This window comes from Glandiceps talaboti, chromosome 3 (assembly GCF_964340395.1).
Source record: "Glandiceps talaboti chromosome 3, keGlaTala1.1, whole genome shotgun sequence".
NCBI classification, from domain to species: domain Eukaryota; kingdom Metazoa; phylum Hemichordata; class Enteropneusta; family Spengelidae; genus Glandiceps; species Glandiceps talaboti.
In genome coordinates this window covers 13,956,666-13,976,941 of record NC_135551.1, presented here as the reverse complement: position 1 = coordinate 13,976,941, position 20,276 = coordinate 13,956,666, and the positions used below count along the sequence as shown (strand labels likewise).

The following is a 20,276-nucleotide window of genomic DNA, read 5'->3' as shown; positions in this document are numbered from 1 at the left end:
CTGACAAATTGCCCTTTATGTGCAACTTACAGGATACAGGTATGCCAGATTTTTTTGTATTACTTTAGAATTTGTATTCACACTAACACCTAGACTGAATGTCACTTGCATACGAATATATCACAATCAAAACTTCATTTCCATTGTTGTATTTTTATGACTGTAGATTTCAGAAAATCAACCACATGTACAAACAAGAAACTTACTTCAGTTCTCCCCAGGTTATGATAGATATTTCTACAAAACAAGGAAGTGTTGGTCTCTTTTTATTGTATATACCACAACAACTGTTCAGCCGACAAAAATAGGTCCGAACAATGCTCTTTTTGAATGATATGTTGTTCCCTCAAAATGTGTGGGTGTTAATAATCAAAATTTAATCATTGTTGTGGCAATATTTATTTATTTATTGGAAGACCGACGGCACTTAAAACACATTACAAGGCAAACACCAACATTAATCTTGCCATGATGACCTGAGATGACAATTTTGCAAAATTGCGGTTTTTTTTTTTAATTTCTCAGTGATAAGTTAAAGTCAATATTCGAAATACTGCAAAAAAGACCATCATAAGTTGTCTTACATCTCTGAATGGCACAGTGTTTAAAAACATTAATTCTGCTGACATCAGGTCTAAAACTAGTAAAATGTCTAGTTATCCTCTGCCGAACATTAAAACGTACCTTGGAAAGAATATACGGACTATCATAAACATTATTTACACACTTGTAATGATAAGAATACCATGTCTAAAAACAACCGCTGAGAGAGGATGGGCAAATCGAAAAATTCGCATAAATGTGCATAATTATGACGGTTAAAATTGATCCTGATTTTGTAACAAAGAAATTTGATGAATTTTTCCTGAACCCTTTCAATGCTAGCCTGTGGGTTTTTTTTTTGCCAAGCAAAGGAGACCAAACGATTGAGTCGTATTCCAGAATACTTCTGACATAGGTAACAGAGAGTTTTAGGAGAAAGTGTTTGTTGACAATAAGTGAGATACAAATTTATGCTCCTTACAGCTTAGATTGTAAGTAATAAATAAAATGGCAAGGTCTTTGATTTTATAAACTCTCTGAAGATCATTATCATCTGACACATAGTTAAAATGCAAAGGATTTTTCTTATTCTTAAACTAAATGATAAAGCATTTATTGATATTCAGTACCATTTTCCAATCAAGACACCAGTGATACAGACGCGAAAGGTCTTCTTGAAGGAGGACACAGTCCTCCCTTGTTTTTATAGACTTGTAAATTTATCATCATCAGCAGTGAACATAAAGAATGTTTAGAAGCAGACGGCATATCGTTGATAAAACATAGTAAACAGAAACGGACACGAATGGACACCAGATGTTACGGGATTCCAGGGGGATAACCCGTTCCTACCTGCTAGCTAAATAAAATCTTAGTCATTTTAACATTGACACGCTGAAGCCGCAATGCTCTAATTTATACAGAATTAGTTTGTGACTTACCCTATCAAATGCCTTACTGAAATCGATATACACAGCATCAAAGTTACCATTTGACCTACGACCTATAAAGACAGTCTACAAAGTTAACGTTAGATATTTGAAGATGTTTTAATTGGACATCTATGCATTCAAAATGACACCAGCAAGGAAATCCATGTATTCAACTAGGTTAGTTTGGTAAGAACGTTTTTCTATAAACCCGTGTTGACTAACGGAAATACTATGCATCACATGTAGAAAAAGATTATGGTGAACAAGTTTTTCAAATATTTTGCTTATGGTAGACAAGAGAGAAACTGGTCTGTAGTTCACCACATTATGTTTGTCTCCTGTTTTAAAGATAGAGACTACATTAGGTAACCTTGTTGATGGTTGATGGAAAAAAATTTCTCAGAAAGAGATCTTTTATATGTTATCGATAGTGGAAGTCCGCAGCACATTCCCTAAGAATAATGGCTGAAACATTGTCCGGACTAATTGCTTTATGAATGTCCAGTGAAGTTAAATGTTCGAAAACATCATTGAATGAAACTAATGATAAGGACGAAAATGATGACTATACTCGGTCGGTGAAAGGTGGTTAACTCAGAGTCATCGCTGAAAACAGACTTGAAATAGTCATTAAAAATGCAAGCAGTAGATAGGGATCCTCTACTTGTGAACCATTATGAAAGATGGAATTAATTGGGGATTTGCGATTTGATTTTATCTTCAAGTAAGACCAAAACAGCACTACACCAAATAACAGGGTAAAATAAATTCAGGAGCACGATAGAGACGATGTTCGCTGGACATATATGCAAATATGTAATGGATACATGACGATTTTATTATGTGCCCACTTCTACAATGCATATTCAACGGGATTATTTGAGCACGTTTTACGTTTTTATCGTTGGTAGGGCCTGTCGTTATTGGTTTTACCATAAGTTGTTATGATTCACAGGTAAAATTCATGGCTACAATATATGGTGATTTTTGTACATTAACACAGTAAGTTGAAGATATCAGATATATGGGCCCTAATATCATCAGTTTCGCCTATCACACAAAAGTGGTAGTGTCCGTATTAAAGGGTGGTTTAGTAGCAATAATATAAGGCATAAAAAGAGAATTGTTTCTGGTCAGCGCACGCATCCTTAAATACGCTTGCGTCGGTCTTTTTTTTCGTGTTTGTCCAGCCTATGCAGTATGCAGATCCGGGGGAAACACAAAGATAACCCTCCCTACCTCAGTGAAGACAACTGCAGAACCAATCGTGAACAGGCAAATGACATCTGCCCTACATACACACTTGCTCTAAAGTATTAAATAAAAAGTACAGTAACTGCCATAACTACATGTAGTGAAGAGTAAAACAACCGTATTTCTCAAAGCACCTATCGGGATTAAATTAAAACCTGTTATATCTTAAGAATGTAAGCTACATATTGGAATTGCGACACATACATTTGTGTTGACACAGTGCACGTGCTATATAAAGCTTGTTCTATCTATCTATCTATCTATCTATCTATCTAATAAATTTATATAGCGCCAAATATCCAAAGAAAACAATGTTCAGTGACGCTTAGAGTTAGAAAGGAGATGAAAAAGCTCTCTGAAATATGTGGGTTTTCAAGCGTCTTTTGAAAATGTTAACATTGGGAGAGGTTTTAATATCCAGGGGTAGAGAGTTCCAAAGTTCAGGAGCTGCTGAAGAGAAGGAGCGGCGACCATAGGAAACCAGATTCCATTTGGGTGTATGCAGAAGGCATTTATCCGATGAACGAAGAGTGCGTAATGAAGGACGAGGTGTAATTAAGTTCTTGAGATATTGTGGAGAGATTCCATTTAGGGCTTTATATTAGTGAAGAGCAGAACTTTGAAAACAATACGATGTTGTTGTATTATAAATCATTTATTTTAATGAGTAAGTTGCATAAACGTTTGGCAACAGAGAAATATATTAATGATGTACTCTTCGAATTTCGTATAATTTTGTACAAATCATGTGTTGTAAATAGCAAAATGCACGATGTAAAGTTTTAATATTGATGGAGTTTTTAATTACATCCATACATTTGCATAAGTAATGATTTTTGGTTATTTAGACCGTTTTTGAGTTTACAAGCTTTGGAGGTATCAAAGCACACGTGTCTGATGTAGTCAGTATATGATGTAGTTTTATTAAACAAGTCATTTGCATAATTGATGAGTATTGGTAATTAAGGAATATTCTATAAATACAAGCTTCAAATTCCATGAATTTGGTACGTGCATCGATGATACAGCACATGTCTGCTGTCGCTTCATGATGTGTTCTATTGTTCTATTGAGTCATTTGCATAATTTATATATTTTTGGTAATTATGCAATATCTAAATGTGGTATATATGTGATGATAATACTAGACATATAGGGACCACAATCCATACAGAAGGTATTTCAGTTTACTTGTGGTACCAATGGGCAATTGTTTGTTCTGTTGTACATGTATTTAGCTTTAATGTGTTCGGCGGGTTACATGAGTGTCCAATTTACTTACTTACTTACTTACTTACTTATATTACTTACTTACTTACTTACTTACTTACTTACTTACTTACTTACTTACTTACTTACTTACTTACTTACTTACTTACTTACTTACTTAATGGTGTTTGTTTGTTTGTTTGTTTGTTTGTTTGTTTGCGTGTTTGTTTGTTTGCGTGTTTGTGTGTTGTATAATTTGACTGTTACCAAGCTCTCTTCTGAAATGATGTTGTGTCGTGAATGCTCATAGCATATATATCTGTCTGTAACGATATTTTACTTTGCATAGTCTTTTATTTCTACAGGTAAACACGGTCAGGTGTATGATATCACAAGTGCTTCCTAGAAGTTTTGACGTGTGAACTGATCGAGTGAGGTCTGTAAACACAACTCACGTCTATGTCCGAGTACGGCTCTATATTACTTCCGTATGCTGTCAATATAATAACCAATTGCTCATCTTGCTAAATAAGGTAATTGTATAGTACAGATACATGGTAACCCCACCCTTTCAGTCTCGTAGTTGTGGAGAACTCGCCTTGTAGTCTCAGCTCAATCCGTAAACCACAATCATTTTTTTGTGAAGTTTAAACTTTTCAATTTGTAATTGTAATTGTAATTGTAATTGTAATTGTAATTGTAATTTATTTACCCATCACAAAAAAATAATACATAACAATTGAAAACATATAATACACAATGTGTGCATAATTGTATCAGGGCGGGCGAGAGGCTAGAAAATAGTTTCTATAACTAATCTAGTCTAGCCACTCAAAACTCATACACTAGTATAAATATTAAAATGAAAAAAAAGATCAGTTGACTGCTGCAAAAACTCACAAACTACATACTGTACATGAAAAATGAAAATGAAAATGCGCGAAAATTTTACATATTTACAAGAAGAAACTCTTTGTAATCTTTCTTGAATTTGTGTCTGCTTGGGTGACGGCGAATTGTATATGGAATGTTGTTCCATATCTGTGAACCAGTGAACTTGACAGAAGACTGACCAAAATTACTCTTGTATTTTGGTACATGGAGGTCTCCTCTCAATTTCCGCCTAGTATATATCATGACAATGTTCGATATTCGATTTCAAACACAACCAACTCTTGGAAAGCTGTACCAGGAACTTTCGTCCTCTAACTAAGTACTTCATCAGCAAACTGTAGTAATTAACATGAACTAGGAACGCAGGTGTTAATTACTATGTTGACAATCATTTTGATATTAAAATATAACTGTCAGTAAAGTAAATGAAAGCTGTTATTTTACTATTTGTTTGAATGTCTTTCGCAAAGAAAGTCAAAGGACTACAGTCATTTAGTCAACAACTTGAAACAACCTTGTGATTTAAATGCAAAATATTTTTAGTAAATGCCATTACAAAATATTTTGGGAGGAAAATACAAACATATGAGTAGGCATTATTTGTAACAGTCCATAACAATGTCTGATATACTTGGAAAGTCTTCGAGAATATCATATGTAGGTCCTCTGTCATATACTTGTCGTTCTCGAAGGATAAAAATGGACCAATTTGACCTTCCATTTCCAATGAAAACGTCACTTCCTGCAAATAACAAACAGGAAAAAAATAAATTATATGCTGGTTAAAGTTGGCAACCTCAATGTAAGGGTAAAAGTGTGAACTTTTGACATGGAAATTCTGTGATATGATGTAGTCAAATTAAAAAAAAAAATACTATAGTATATTAATTCGTGTTAGCATTCGGATTCTGATTATTGATATTCGGCCCCTATGTATGTTATTTGAAAGTAAGCAGCGTACAAGCAATGAATGCTATCATTGTGGGGAAGCACGGGCGGTGTACCATCTGTGGCTCTTCACTGTATTTATTGAAAGATAAAAATTGGCATAGACCCTCCAAAGACTTTTAACCTTTCTCTCAAAAAATATCATGTTTTATTTGCCCAGTTTTGATAGTGTTGTAACACATTTCACAGCACATTGAACTCTATCGGATTCTCATAAATACTAAACATACAAATCATCATTTGTTACTTTTCTGCTTTTGTCATTTTTCTCCACTTTTCTCATTATGTGGGATGTATTACTTGCTTTCCCACTCTGTATAATACACGTGTGAACTACAATGAACTTTTTCAACTTTTCTTTGGACCAAGGATACAAGTTAGCTAAGCTACAATATGTCACTTGTGAATTGAGTGACGTGTCAGTAGTATAAAGGGTATAGCCATGATTGATGGATTTGTGTGTCATTTTGACAGTCTTATTGATATGATATGATATGTTATGTTATGTTATGTTATGTTATGTTATGTTATGTTATGTTATGTTATGTTATGTTACTTTAGAATCTGTATGAACCCCATTATTGTATAGTCAAAGTGTTATTTGGTTTGTTGCACAGGTGCTAAAGAACATATATACTAATGGTTGTAGTATGTTGTACAAGTTAAGAGTCTTAGTTGATGTAACTTCATGATGTCATTCTATTCTATAGTTGGGGATAACTCTAACTGAATTGCATTTAGCGAAAAAAAACTTCCAATAGTAACACCAGAACTTACTGGCACAGATTTCTTGTTCAATTAAAGACATGAAATAGTCATCACCGTTGTATGATTCGATTCCTGGATTATGCAGATTGATGACGTCATCTATGGTGATTACGTTTGGGATGTAACTCTTGAATATGTTGAGGAAATGCTACAGATAAAGGAAAACAATAATTATATGATAAACAGTGATATTTTATTTGATGACGAACATACTTAAAGATCCAATTTTGTTATAGTGGTATGTTTGAGCCTTAGTCATGGTTCCGGCAAGTAGCTGCATAGCTGTACCAGCCATATGGAACTAAAGTGGCTGTACTAGAAAGATACCCTGTTTATACAGCTTTGGCCTCTACAAAACTTATTTTTGACAAATGTAACATGGGTGTGAGATTCTCACTCAGAAATATATATATATATATATATATATATATATATATATATATATATATATATATATATATATATATATATATATATATTATATATAACACTCCTATACTAGAGTTGTATGACCCCACATTCATCTATCACCTATACACCTACATTTGTATAATCATGATGCTAATTGTTCCGTTAATGTATATTACCATACGGTTGACAACATCATATTAAAAGAAAAAAAAATTCCGCTGCCACAAAAAATCTTAGTTATTAAAATTGCTGACGTTCATATAACACTAGGGGATATTTTTTTATTTATTAACAATTGACCAATAACAGGAGGAAAGTTCAGTGTTAATGCAGGGGAAACCTGCATTGTTCGGTAGTGTCAAACTGAACGACACTCTTCTTACTTACAGCCGACACCTGGCAGGTTCGAACCCAGGCTGCAGAAGTAAGGGGCATACGAGCTAACCGTTCGGCCACCGACAACCCTATGTTCGAATTCCGACATAGGGTCATTAGCAACGAATCGAACTCGTGCAAACTGAATTGAATCAGAACGTGTTTTCACCAGGAACAGCTAGCCACGTCGCTCATCATGAAAACAATGGCTGCATACATGTAAGCACTATTGGGAAGTGTTGATGCTACAATTTTGGTAAACAAGCTATTGGTCACACGGATCATACATAGACATGGTTTGGAAAAACTCCACAATTTCGCAAACACGTATTCGAGCAGTGCTAATTTGTCAATCTTAATGCTATAAGTTTTGTTTGTTGGAGATCAACAAAGTACTGTATTGTATTGTATTGCGATTATCGATCAACATGGACGTATGGCGAACGTTATTTGGGGTGATCAGCAACCTTGCACTGGCCGAGCAATTTAATTACTTCACATATCGCACGATGGTCGCATTTTCATATAAAACTATTAATACTTCTATCAATACCAGAAAATGTTGGAGAAAAATAAAAGTAAAATCCCGAATATTGGGAAGTCTCGCGAGAAGTAGTTGGTGTGCAAACTAACATTAACTTGAAAAGACAATATCAAATTGTTCTTCCAATCTGTAATTGCAATACATCTGATGGGAAGATATCAATAATACAGAGACCATATGGAAAACAACGGAAAATATAACTACCTCAACTGGACACTCACACATGAAGAAAAAAATCTACTTATCCCCACCTATTCTAAAATTGAGCGTAATCGGAACCTCACAATTGTTTAGGCCTCAAGCTTAATTCCCGACTAAGTCAAGTTCGAGTACCAAAAATGACCTCGGTCCTAAGTTACACTGACGCCGACGCTCGTGCCACCGAAAATATTGATATGGTTTGTATTCTCACAATTCAAAGTGAAACCGCCGTCCGTGTACCACTTATGCAAATTTATATAAATACGTCAAAACCCTCTAAAAGTATCCATGTCATACCTCTTTGATGTTGATACAGTAAATTCTATCCAAACCCATTAAAACTACGAGTCTTTTGACAAGACTACTGTACAGCTGATACCTCCTTCGTATAGATGGCAACAGCCGACACCGATGCCTGGGAAGCTGACGACGTAGATATCAACGTAAATACTGTGTGAGAATAGAGTACATGCAGTCCATACTCTATATACACTCGTGTTCATTCGTGGAAGTAGCACAGATGCACGTGCAATAGATGAAACATAGACATTCATGTTATCTTCAGTGATTCACTTAGGAGTTATGAATATTCAATGTCCATCTATTACATATGCATGTTTGATGGACAGACGAAATATATTAAAGCACTATTATCACCTGACCTAACTATAGGTAAATAAAGTGTTACTACTTATTACTGAAATTTTGCAAATTTACAAGGTAAACGACCAATCCTGGCCATTATTTTTTCTTTACCGCCACCTGCCGTAAATTCTACTCGTTGAAATTGACTACACTACCTTGGGTTCCTCTGGTGAATACGCCACCAACACACAGTTAATATTTCTCTTCCTCTGAATATCTTTGATCTCTTTTGAAAGTAATTCCAACATTCTTTCCTGATGTTCAACGAAATTTTCATGGCATTTTACACCTTTGTGAAGGCACCTTAGAAAGAGAAATAAATAGAAGGTGTTTGTATAAATAAATAAATAAATAAATAAATAAATAATTAATTAATTAATAGATAAATAATAAATAAAAAAATAAATATGTTGCCGATACATGTTACGTAGTCTCTAATGGGCACAATATCAACATTCACATCTGTCTATCTGCTGATGTTAATCACGCACACCATGTATTCGTAAACGAAAACAAAGGGATACGATTATCGCAGAAGGCAAACAGACCCCTTTCAGTCATTTTTAGAAGGCAATGAGAAGGGCGCCCCCGACGACTGATCTTAAGTTAAGCAGCTGATAGTGACAGCGCATTTGTCATCATCAAAACATCACTTCATCGGGACATGTGTTCATGACAAACGCTGAATTAAAATACGAGTTTTGTAAAATAAAATAAAATAAAATGAACTCTAAGTCATCAAATGCGGGCACATTTTGTTAATTCATCAATTAGTCAGATATCTTAAGTTGTCATAGGGTTGAAAGTAGACCTGTTGTGGTAGTACAGTAGTGGTAGTGAAATCGTGAAAGGTCATCAAAATGTTGGAGTAACTGCGTAATTTCGTTGACTGTGTGAATGTAGACAAATGATTTCCACTTTTGTTATGTTTTTGTCATATTCAAAGACCAGCAGTTTTATATATCAATATGAACATATAGTAAATGTGTGGGTTAAAGAAAAGTCCAGTCAGACTCTAGTAGTGATGACATCATATTTACCGCAACATCTGGCATGACAAATTATAAGTGTCAAAATAAAGGGACTGTGGAAAATGTGATCATTTAATCACTGCACCAGGCCGGGAGGATTTCCCATAAACCCTTGCGGGAAATCCCCCAAACTCGCTGAACGCATGTCAAGTGCAGAACGCCTTCTTACAAAATGTTAAAGTTGAATAAATTACTGAGGTGTTATTATAGGATCACCCAACATGATCGTATCTAAGTTGATTGCAGTAATCATTATTTTTTTACTAAAGCCAGAAATTAACAAAAGGCTTCCTGGAATTTTCCTTTAAAAAAAAAAAAATACTTGCATGAGTAAACTCCCCTAGCAACTGCGCGGTTGTTTATCTACTACTAACTCAGATTACCTACAATGCCTTGCATATGATAACTTACAGATTTCATACTTCCTGAAAGGAAAGGTCATTGGCAGGCATATTCATACCGTTCGTTCACTTAACAATTGATTATTGCTATAAACACCACCGTGTCTTATTACATTGAAAACTTGTAAAACGGCTCTACTGCACTTGACATGTCTTCAGCTATTTGGAGAATTCCTGCAAAGTTTTGTGGGAAAGTCTCTTTTGATATCATAAATACCACATGCCCTTTGTATTGACACTCAACACTTGTCCTGTCTGAACTTTTTCTTTAAAAGAGATGATGACGTCATCATCAACATTCAATGTGTTTGATAATATAGAAGCGCGATCTCAATGTGTGACATGGAGAGTAGACTTTAACAAAAAAATCATCCTGGACTTTGTTGTCTCACAATTCAAGATGATAGGCAGAAATATTTATACATTCACTGACTGCATTAAGCACATACTTTCAAATCACAAGTTGAAATTGTTGTGGTATCACTTACATCTCTCCTGTCTTGTTTCTCCAATGGAAAGTCAAAACTGGTCCCCCGTTACAAAGTTGAGGCATTAACTCCGACACCGTTTTCCGCAAAAACGGTGTTCTAATCAAGTGTGCGTACAGGGATTGGGTACTTTCCTCCGTGGGTGGATGCACAGTATCACGGAAAGACTCCGGACTAATCATAACAACGCACATTTCGTCCTCTAACTTCTTAAACATGTTCCGAATACTTGTATTGGTCCGAGGGATTGCCCAATTATCAGGTATTGATATATCAGCTCTCAAACGCAACCATTCTCTCTCTTGATTAAAGTCATGTACCACATATGAAAATGGTTTATGCCGATACGTAGGTAATACAAGTACGTTTTTAACATTGGAGCCACACTTTTCTCTGAATTCTTCAATTGAAATGGCGGGTATAAATTCTCTGAAAACATTGCTGTCAAAAGTCTCATTAAATGCAAGTCCATCCTCTTTCAGGGCATTTTTATGATGGCGATTAAAGTCTGTTAGTACTATCGTTCTGTAGGTATTCAAAGCCATGTAAATAGAATATACAAATTGTTGATATTGAAAATTTGGCCCTCCATTCTGGTTAACGATTGGAAAAAGATATCGGTTAGCCATTTTGCGACGTATGTCTGGCGATAAAATATGAGTCTCATCATATCCAACACTATCTACGATCGCAGTCGCTGTATCAGTAGTAGAGACAAGTTTGGTGGTGGTGGTGGTGGTGGTGGTAGTGGTGGTGGTGGGGATATTATTGTCATCTAGTCCAGATAATACGAAAAGGTTACCCGAACGCCCTACTGGTTCTTCATCAAAAGCAGTTGTTACTGCAGAGGTCGTCGTTTCAAAAGTTGTTTCAACATATTCTGTGAAGCCATCCTAAAGTATAAACCAAAACGAAATATGACAAATTTAATACAATAAGGAACGTTGAAGTCAAAGTTAGACACATAACTAGGGCAACATGTCTATTTTTCTGCCCGGGAGGTACGTAATGGTCGTAATCACATTTGTAATTATAATGGTCTATAAAAAGGCGGAAATTTGATTAGAATATAGGCGAATTACAGCTTTCAAAGACAAATGTATAAATGATGATGTGCAATTGGCATAAACGATTCTAAAACTGTCTTTGTTTAGACGCTGTTTAGATGCTGTTTTTTTCGCTGTATCGAAGTATTGTTATTCAAAATATCATAATATCATATCCTACCCTTTCCTGTGTGGCGTTACCGATATCTTCCATCCTTGTTGCAACAATAGACACAAATATGCCTCCACTAAGATTTGGAACATTGAACACCAAGTATTCATTAAAAAATAGAAATCCAAAAATAGCCGCACTAAAACAGAGACCGAAAAAAGCCTTCTTCATCATTTCCCCGTCAATCGAGGTGTGAGCTTAGAGCTAAATGTTTGTCACTGTCCGAGGTAATGAAACGAGTGGTATATGTGCTGTGTATATGGTTTATATCAGGGCAACATAATTATTTGTGGGGGGGGGGGGTCAACCAGGGAAACTTTGACGTTCAATTGTTCTCTCTCAATGTAAACTAAAGCAGAGTGTCTAGATATAGATCACGTGTACAAAGTTGGAATGAGGCGGTAATATTCATAAACAAGTTACATGAAATTGTTTTGATGCAATCTTAGCCAATACATTGTGTATGTACTTTAATGAGCAAAGCAACTGAGGGAAATATCCGTTTTTCTGGAACATTCGCTCTCACCGCAATGATAAATACGTATGCGTTCCTATTAAATATTACGTATTACATACGTTACCTGTAATGAACGAAAAGCAGATTTGCAGATACATTGCACGGGAAATACGTAACTAGAAATGTCGTCTGTATGTATCAAATATCATACCAACCCTGTCATGACTACATCACACGACATTAAATAGATGTAGCTATGCTTTGTAGTTAAGGAGACGGCAGCAGTTCCATGCCATCTATGTATCAAATATCATACCAACCCTGTCATGACTACATCACACGGCATTAAATAGATGTAGCTATGCTTTGCAGTTATGGAGACGGCAGCAGTTCCATGAACAGTTCAATGAAGTAGAGGAAAGGTATGCCATCATGTGTACAGTGTTTGTCTGAGAGTAAAGACTTACTCTACTTGAATAGCTTGATTTGGGTGAAAAGGTTCAAAACAGCAAAGGTTGTGAACTTTGCATTAAAATTCGAAAGAACAGTTGGGTGGTAGATTGCTATAAATAATGCTGATCCTGAGCAAAAGAGTGGTCCTATGTAATCCCTGTGGCATAGGCTAGTTTAAAACTAATGCGAGAACGTGGGATGGAATCATTGGCTTTAACCTGCTTGAACAACAGTAGACATGATCTAGCTAGACATGCATGGGAGTGTACCTGCGGGCAATGTTCTCATGTTGTAAATAACTTCGAGGAGTGAAAGTATTACACCTTATCTGTAACAATCTGGTAATATACAACTACCTCAATTTGAAGTATTTACAGACAAATGAAACACACGCTAAATGATATTAATTTATGTGTGTAGTTTGACGTGCTAATAATCGAATCCATTAAACCACTACCGTATATGGTTCCTATTTGGCGTTATACAAAAAAAAGCCTATGCATGCAATGGTCTTCATTGGACAGTTTCTGTATAAATCCCTGGGGAGCACTTTCCAAACGGAAAAGTCAAGGTCTTATGCAAAGCTGAAAATCAATTTCATTGGTTCCAAAAGACGGAAATTGGGCAGTGAATTGCGTTTATCCTTTGGAACTTTGAAATACACTTTTAGCACGTAGCGTTCATATCTGCTTGGGATTTATAATGTTGAATTGCTTTCAACAGCTTATAACTCTAATAGGTTTGGCAAATATCATAGTAGAAAACGCATACTATTACTGTGTTTACTACAAAGACACAAAGTATTCAGCTGGGGACGGGTAATTTGAATAGTGGTATTAGCTGGCTCCATTAATAATATTATCTTGTTAGACAGTAATCTGTAAAGCACAGTCGTTTGTATCACAGCTGTGCGTAAACGCTTTTAATGTTCAACACACTACAAATAGTGTACATGTAACATATGCTTCGATCGATTTTTTTAAAGGAAACAAATTCAATAACGTTTAATTAACTAAATTAAATTAAAATAAATTAAATTAAATTAAATTAAATTAGGTTAAATTAAAGTAAATTAAATTAAATTCCACTCAAAATGTTATTGTCCGTTAAATTAAAGTAAAATTAGAATAAAAACAATTCCCCTTTTGCCATCACAGAACTCCCAATATACGAATAAAACGCTATCCATGGACAACCCACACCAAAACAGACAAATGTACAATTACAAGGATCTATAATACAACATGTATGTAAGTCTAAAATCCTATTGCAATCAATCAATCAATCAATCAATCAATCAATCAATCAATCAATCAATCAATCAATCAATCAATCAATCCTTTATTCAGTATTATTTTTTGGGACAAAAACCTATTGCAGTTACTACAATTGAAAGAGCTTATAATGGAAATAATTGATGGAATAAAAGACTATTTATAGCAATGTTATTTTGCAAGAGGAACTTTGAGTCGCTCAACTGATGGTACGGTTTGGAACCGAGACTGTAGTGGGTGTGATTGATCCTTGAAAGTTTAAATGACTTTTCGCTTAGTGTATTTTCTTGCCATCCTTGGGTTGTCAACCCCATAGTACAGATACCCCCTCCTCAATACTTGAACCAAGGACTCAAGCATTGTCATCGATAAGTAAGGTCGCTAACGCTGAGGCCTAATAATGTGTGGTTCGGATTACACTCAATTTCAGAATAGGTGGGGTAGGTAGATTTTTGATTTTATTCTATTATATATTTTTTCGATTCCTAGTTCTGATAGTTATACTTTCCGTTGTTTTCCATGTGGTCTCTGAGTTATTGGTTTCTTCTCACCAGATGTATAGCTATTACATATTGGAAGAACAGGTTTATATTGCATTTTAATTTCAGTTTCCGCATCCACTAATTTTGGAGAGAATTTATAATTTCCGAGACTATTTCATTTCCTTCTCGAAAATGTAAAAATAGGTTTAGGATCGGCAGTAAAAAAAAATAGGTGGGGTCGGGTAGATGGAACCAAATACTCTTTTTAGGCCTTAGGGTGAAGATGACGTCTAAACATTATCCTTTTAATCTGTATGGAGACAAACTGGATTTCCACGAGATACAGAAGTCAGTCATCTACTACTAATCAACTTAAACAACGAATTATGTTCTAACCACTTGTTACACAATTGCCAGGTGTGTTCTGTGAGTGGTATGGTCTTCAACCCTAAGAACACATACTTGTTTCTCACAGTATTTCTGTGATAATTGGATGAGGTGCAAAGCAATAAGAGAAGACAATTCCACATGAAGTAAATGAACACAATATGCAGACCGTGCTGTTTAATTTACAGTTAACATTAAAAAACCTGGTTTCTCTCTGGAATGTGATGATATTTAAAAAAAAATTGACCAAAGGCATTTTGACAAAAACATTTATATGGGAATAGAAGTAAAGTTTTATCATTTTATCTTTTTGAAAGTAAAAATGGCTAAGGTCGGAACGTTTAACTAGAGGGTCGGTCGAGTTGTTGGATACACACACACAGTATGTGTGTGTGTGTGTGTGTGTGTGTGTGTGTGTCTGTCTGTCTGTCTGTCTGTCTGTCTGTCTGTCTGTCTTATGGATGACAACACTACTCTCTGATGTTCGTAACTTTCCACAATTGTAACTCAGACGATTCAGATTTGTGTCACGTGAGGTCGCATTGACCTTTCAGCTGTCAATAATTAATACTTAGAACAAATGTTTGCATTTCGCGAATATTATTCTGAGGTGACAATATTAAGAATCATGTAAAGATCGACAGTTCAGTTAACGACTAATTACAGGCAGCTGGAAGTGCGATGGCGTGTTCACTTGTTTATCTACTTTCCGTTTTTGTCAATTTTATTTGCATTAAATTAAAGCAACAACACTAATGTCGGTTTATTAATTCATTTTGTTGATGAAATGTTACAAAGTTAACCATGAACATTGTGTGTGGTTATTCCCTAAAGTTCGAGTATCCTGTTACCTGGTGTAAAAGGGGAAAGCATTTGTGGAGGGAATTAGAACTGTGTTGAGAATTAACGTAAACATTAGAGGTTGACGTCTGTAAGTGACAAAGAGTAAATACAAGGTCGACCTTCATATTATGTATGTATGTATGTATGTATGTATGTATGTATGTATGTATGTATACATGTATGTATGTATATGCATGCATGCATGCATGCGTGTATGCGTGTATGCGTGTATGTATGTATGTATGTATGTATGTATGTATGTAACCTAGTTTGACTGTTACTAAGCTGTCTTCTGATATATTGTGGTGTCGGGAATATTCAGCATATAGATGTCTGGAAAGATAAGTCCTTCCTTTTGACGTGTATACAAATGAATGGGGCTGTAAAGACAACTTACATATATATGTGCGAGTACAGTATAAGGAAAGTACTTATGTAAATCAATGCATGCTTCTATTTTCCTGTGTAGTGTCCTCTATGATGTCAGTAAGTACTGGTCTTGCTATATAAGGTGATTTCTAAACACAATGTAATCCATCCTTTCAGTCTCATGGTGGTTGGGAACTTGATTTGATGTGTAGTCAAACCATAAAGTCAATTAATTTCTTTTTAAAATACACGTGTAAGTACATCAAATGAAAGCTGCCATTTACCTCTTTTTGTCTGAATGTTATTTCGCATAGAAAGTCAAGGGACACAATCATTTAGTCCAATAACCCTGTGAAGTGTTAAATATGTTTGTGTTTAGTCAGAAAGCCTTGCTATTCTTTGTGGAGAAAATACAAACATATGAGTATATGTACATGTAGGTATTATTTAAAACACTCCACAACAATGTCTGATATAGTTGGAAAGTCTTTGACAATATCATATGTAGGTCCTCTGTCAAATACCTTTCTTTCTCGTTGGACAAAAATGGACCAATTTGACTTTCCATTTCCGATGAAAACGTCACTTCCTGCAAATAAATAAATAAATAAATAAATAAATGAATATATATATATATATATATATATATATATATATATATATATATATATATATATATATATATATATATATATATATATATATATATATATATATAGTGAAGTTGGCTACCTGGATGTAAGGGTTAATAGTATGAACTTTTAAAATTGAAATTATAGGATACGATGTCGTGAAACTGAAAATAAAATATATAGTATATATATTCGTCCGTTTTATCATCCGGATCATTATATGGATGGTTTGATCCCGATTACTTTATCTTAAAGTAAGCAGCGTACAGGCAATGAATAATATCATTATGGGGAATCAACATCTGTGGCTCATTACGGTATATAACCAAAGACACAGACTGGCTAACCTTATTTTTGTTCACAATGTTATACTTAGTCTAGTATTTTATTTACCCAGCTTTGAAAGACCTACACCACATTTCACAGCACTCAGTTTAATCCTATTAGAGGTCCATAAATACTATGATACCTATCATGTTTGTTAGTTTTCTATTTTGTATCCCTTTTCACTATTCAGGACGATACATTACTTGCTTTCCCACTGTGTATAATACACGTGTGAACTATTGTGACCTTTTTTTCAACTTTCTTTGGACCAAGGATACAAGTTAGTTCGACGAGAACATGTCAAATTGAGTGATGTGCCAGTATTATACTGGGTATAGTATTTTATTTACCCAGCTTTGAAAGACCTACACCACATTTCACAGCACTCAGTTTAATCCTATTAGAGGTCCATAAATACTATGATACCTATCATGTTTGTTAGTTTTCTATTTTGTATCCCTTTTCACTATTCAGGACGATACATTACTTGCTTTCCCACTGTGTATAATACACGTGTGAACTATTGTGACCTTTTTTTCAACTTTCTTTGGACCAAGGATACAAGTTAGTTCGACGAGAACATGTCAAATTGAGTGATGTGCCAGTATTATACTGGGTATAGTCATAATTGATTGACGTGTGTCTCAATCTGACAGTATTTTATTTATGATATGATATGATATGATATTATATGATATACGATAATGATATGATATGTTATGTTATGTTATGTTATGTTTTGTTATATGTAATGTTATGTTATGTTATATATAATGTTATGTTATAATCTTAACTGCCCGGATATGGTTTTGCGGACCGAGGTCATGTGGAGGAAGAGCCCGTAAGCTGTGCGACCGAGGTCCGCAAAACCCATATCCGGGTTGTGTTTATCATATACCTCTTGAGGTGCTAAAATATGTTTGTAATCAATAATTTGGACATTTTTTGAGACATTATACTGAAAATAAATCGCCGTTCGTTGTAAATCTCGACATACGCCAAGGCCACATCACATGTATGGTCTGGCGTATTGATTTCGGTATGTTCATACATATCTCGAGCTCCTTGCACGTATATATACGCACACACGCATGTTCGAGTCGCACGAATCATACAAACGCACACACAAAAAAAAAACGGCAAAAGAACACGCAGAACAAAATGACTGTTCACAAGGTTTGGCATTTCATAAAATTTATGACAATTTGCCTGTGCAACATATGTTTTGCAAAATGACATTATATATGTTTGCTGAGTACCTGCCATGAAGAACGACATGCATGCATGGCACGATCGAACAACAAAAATGTAAATTTTATCAAAAACATCATGAAATTGGGCTTGATGAAACAGGTCTTTGTAACAATAAAACCGTCAAAAATCACAAATTGGAAACACCATACTTCAACTGACTATGTCCAATTCTAATAACAAACTTACACTTCCCCTTGCTCTAGACATTTTATACAGTTAGCTTACAGTTGTTCATAAACGTAGGGAGAGGAGCGGACTGTCTATCGTCGACTTCACTATTTTGTACATCGTTAATCGAAACCAAAGCTTCCTTACCAATATTTGATGAAATTTCGCTACAATCGCCAACTAGAATATTGTATAATGTTTTAGGAGGAATTTGCTGGAGCCACTGTAAGTTGAATATAGTCGGCTTCCGCCATGATAGTATACACATGGAAACGCACAGAATGCCAAAAAGCTTTGCAACACGCATAGCAACGGGAAAGAAAGTAGTCCAAATTCCTGCAAGTGACCTTATTTGGGAAAGTAGGCCGGTCCATGATACAGAAAATTACTGCCCGGGTAGAGCTCTCGATTTCTCCATACCAACACATAGGGACGTGATTATAGGTATGTGATAAAAAATTTGTATGAACCCCTTTATTGCTTAGTCAAAGTGTCATTATTAGTTTTGTTGTACAGGTGCTAAAGAACCTATATACTAATAGTTGTAGTATGTTGTACATGTTAGAGTCTCATTTCACGGAAATTCATGTCATCCTATTTTATGGTAGGAGATATCTCTAACTATACTGCATTAAACACAATCAAACAACAATAACAACTAAAAACTTACTGGCACATATTTCTTGTTCAATTAAAGATATGAAATAGTCATCACCATTGTATGATTCGATTCCTGGATTACGCAGATTGATGACGTCATCCATGGTGATTACGTTTGGGTTGTAAGTCTTGAATACGTTGAGGAAATGCTACAGATAAAGGAAAACAATAATTATTATGATAAACAGTGATATTTTAATTGATGACGAACATAAAATGATCCTAAGCAACTCAAAGTTCCAAATTTCTCATGTGAGCCTTAGTTGGGCAAGCAAGTGTACTTATTCTTTGCTTCCCTAAGGGCAACTGTCGTGGGAAACAACTGTTACCTTACATGGAGGGTTTGTGTGTATGTGTATGTGTATGTGTTTGGGAGGGGTTAGTTGTTTCATAACATCGTATGTATACCTAGGCGATTTTACTACCCGTTGTACTCTTCCTGTAATACTGGGAAACTTCAGCCCCTCTGTAACAGTCACATACCCAGGACTACAAATAGTTGTACCAACCCTATAGAGCTACCGTGAATGTAACAGAATTTCCCTGTTTATACAGTTCTGACTCCACACTGTCGTAACAAAACTATATTTGACATGTGTGCAACTGCCATGGTACGCTACGTATGCATGTAACATGGATGTGCCAAATGTGTTTTCAATATAACACTCCTGTACAAAAGTTTTATCCCACATCCACATCCATATATCAGTTACACAGCTATAATATACCATGTATCAAATTGTTCCTCCACTGCATATCACCATTTGGTTAACAACTGCAATATATAGACATTGATTCTATGTATTTCCATTATCATGTTTAGTTAGAAAATTGTTTCTTTTTTTTTTCGCTGACACAAAGAGAAATATTTCTCAGTAATCTTGCTGACATTAATGTAAAGCCGGGAAATTTGTTCTCTGACTAGTTCATGAGCAATGACTTCGTGTAAAAGTGGCTTTAGAATCAGAATCCGTTTTTCGTCAGAAACCGACATGTTTCCCAAACGCTCATCATGACAACAAGGACTGCACACTTGTGAACACCACTGGATGCAACAATTTGGTGAAGAGGCTATTAGTCACACGGGTCTCACACTAGACTGTCGAAG

General features: G+C 35.2%; 1 protein-coding gene across 1 annotated transcript; it reads right to left on the bottom strand.

Moving 5' to 3' along the window:
- Positions 1-4,440: 4,440 nt before the first annotated feature.
- On the bottom strand, positions 4,441-12,089 carry LOC144432836 (uncharacterized). Its single transcript, XM_078121131.1, has 5 exons — positions 11,872-12,089; positions 10,645-11,537; positions 8,880-9,027; positions 6,558-6,696; positions 4,441-5,574 (listed from the first exon to the last, which is right to left on the bottom strand). Exons 1-5 carry the CDS (start codon positions 12,034-12,036, stop codon positions 5,429-5,431), a joined length of 1,491 nt encoding a protein of 496 aa, XP_077977257.1. The 5' UTR covers positions 12,037-12,089; the 3' UTR covers positions 4,441-5,428.
- Positions 12,090-20,276: the final 8,187 nt, after the last annotated feature.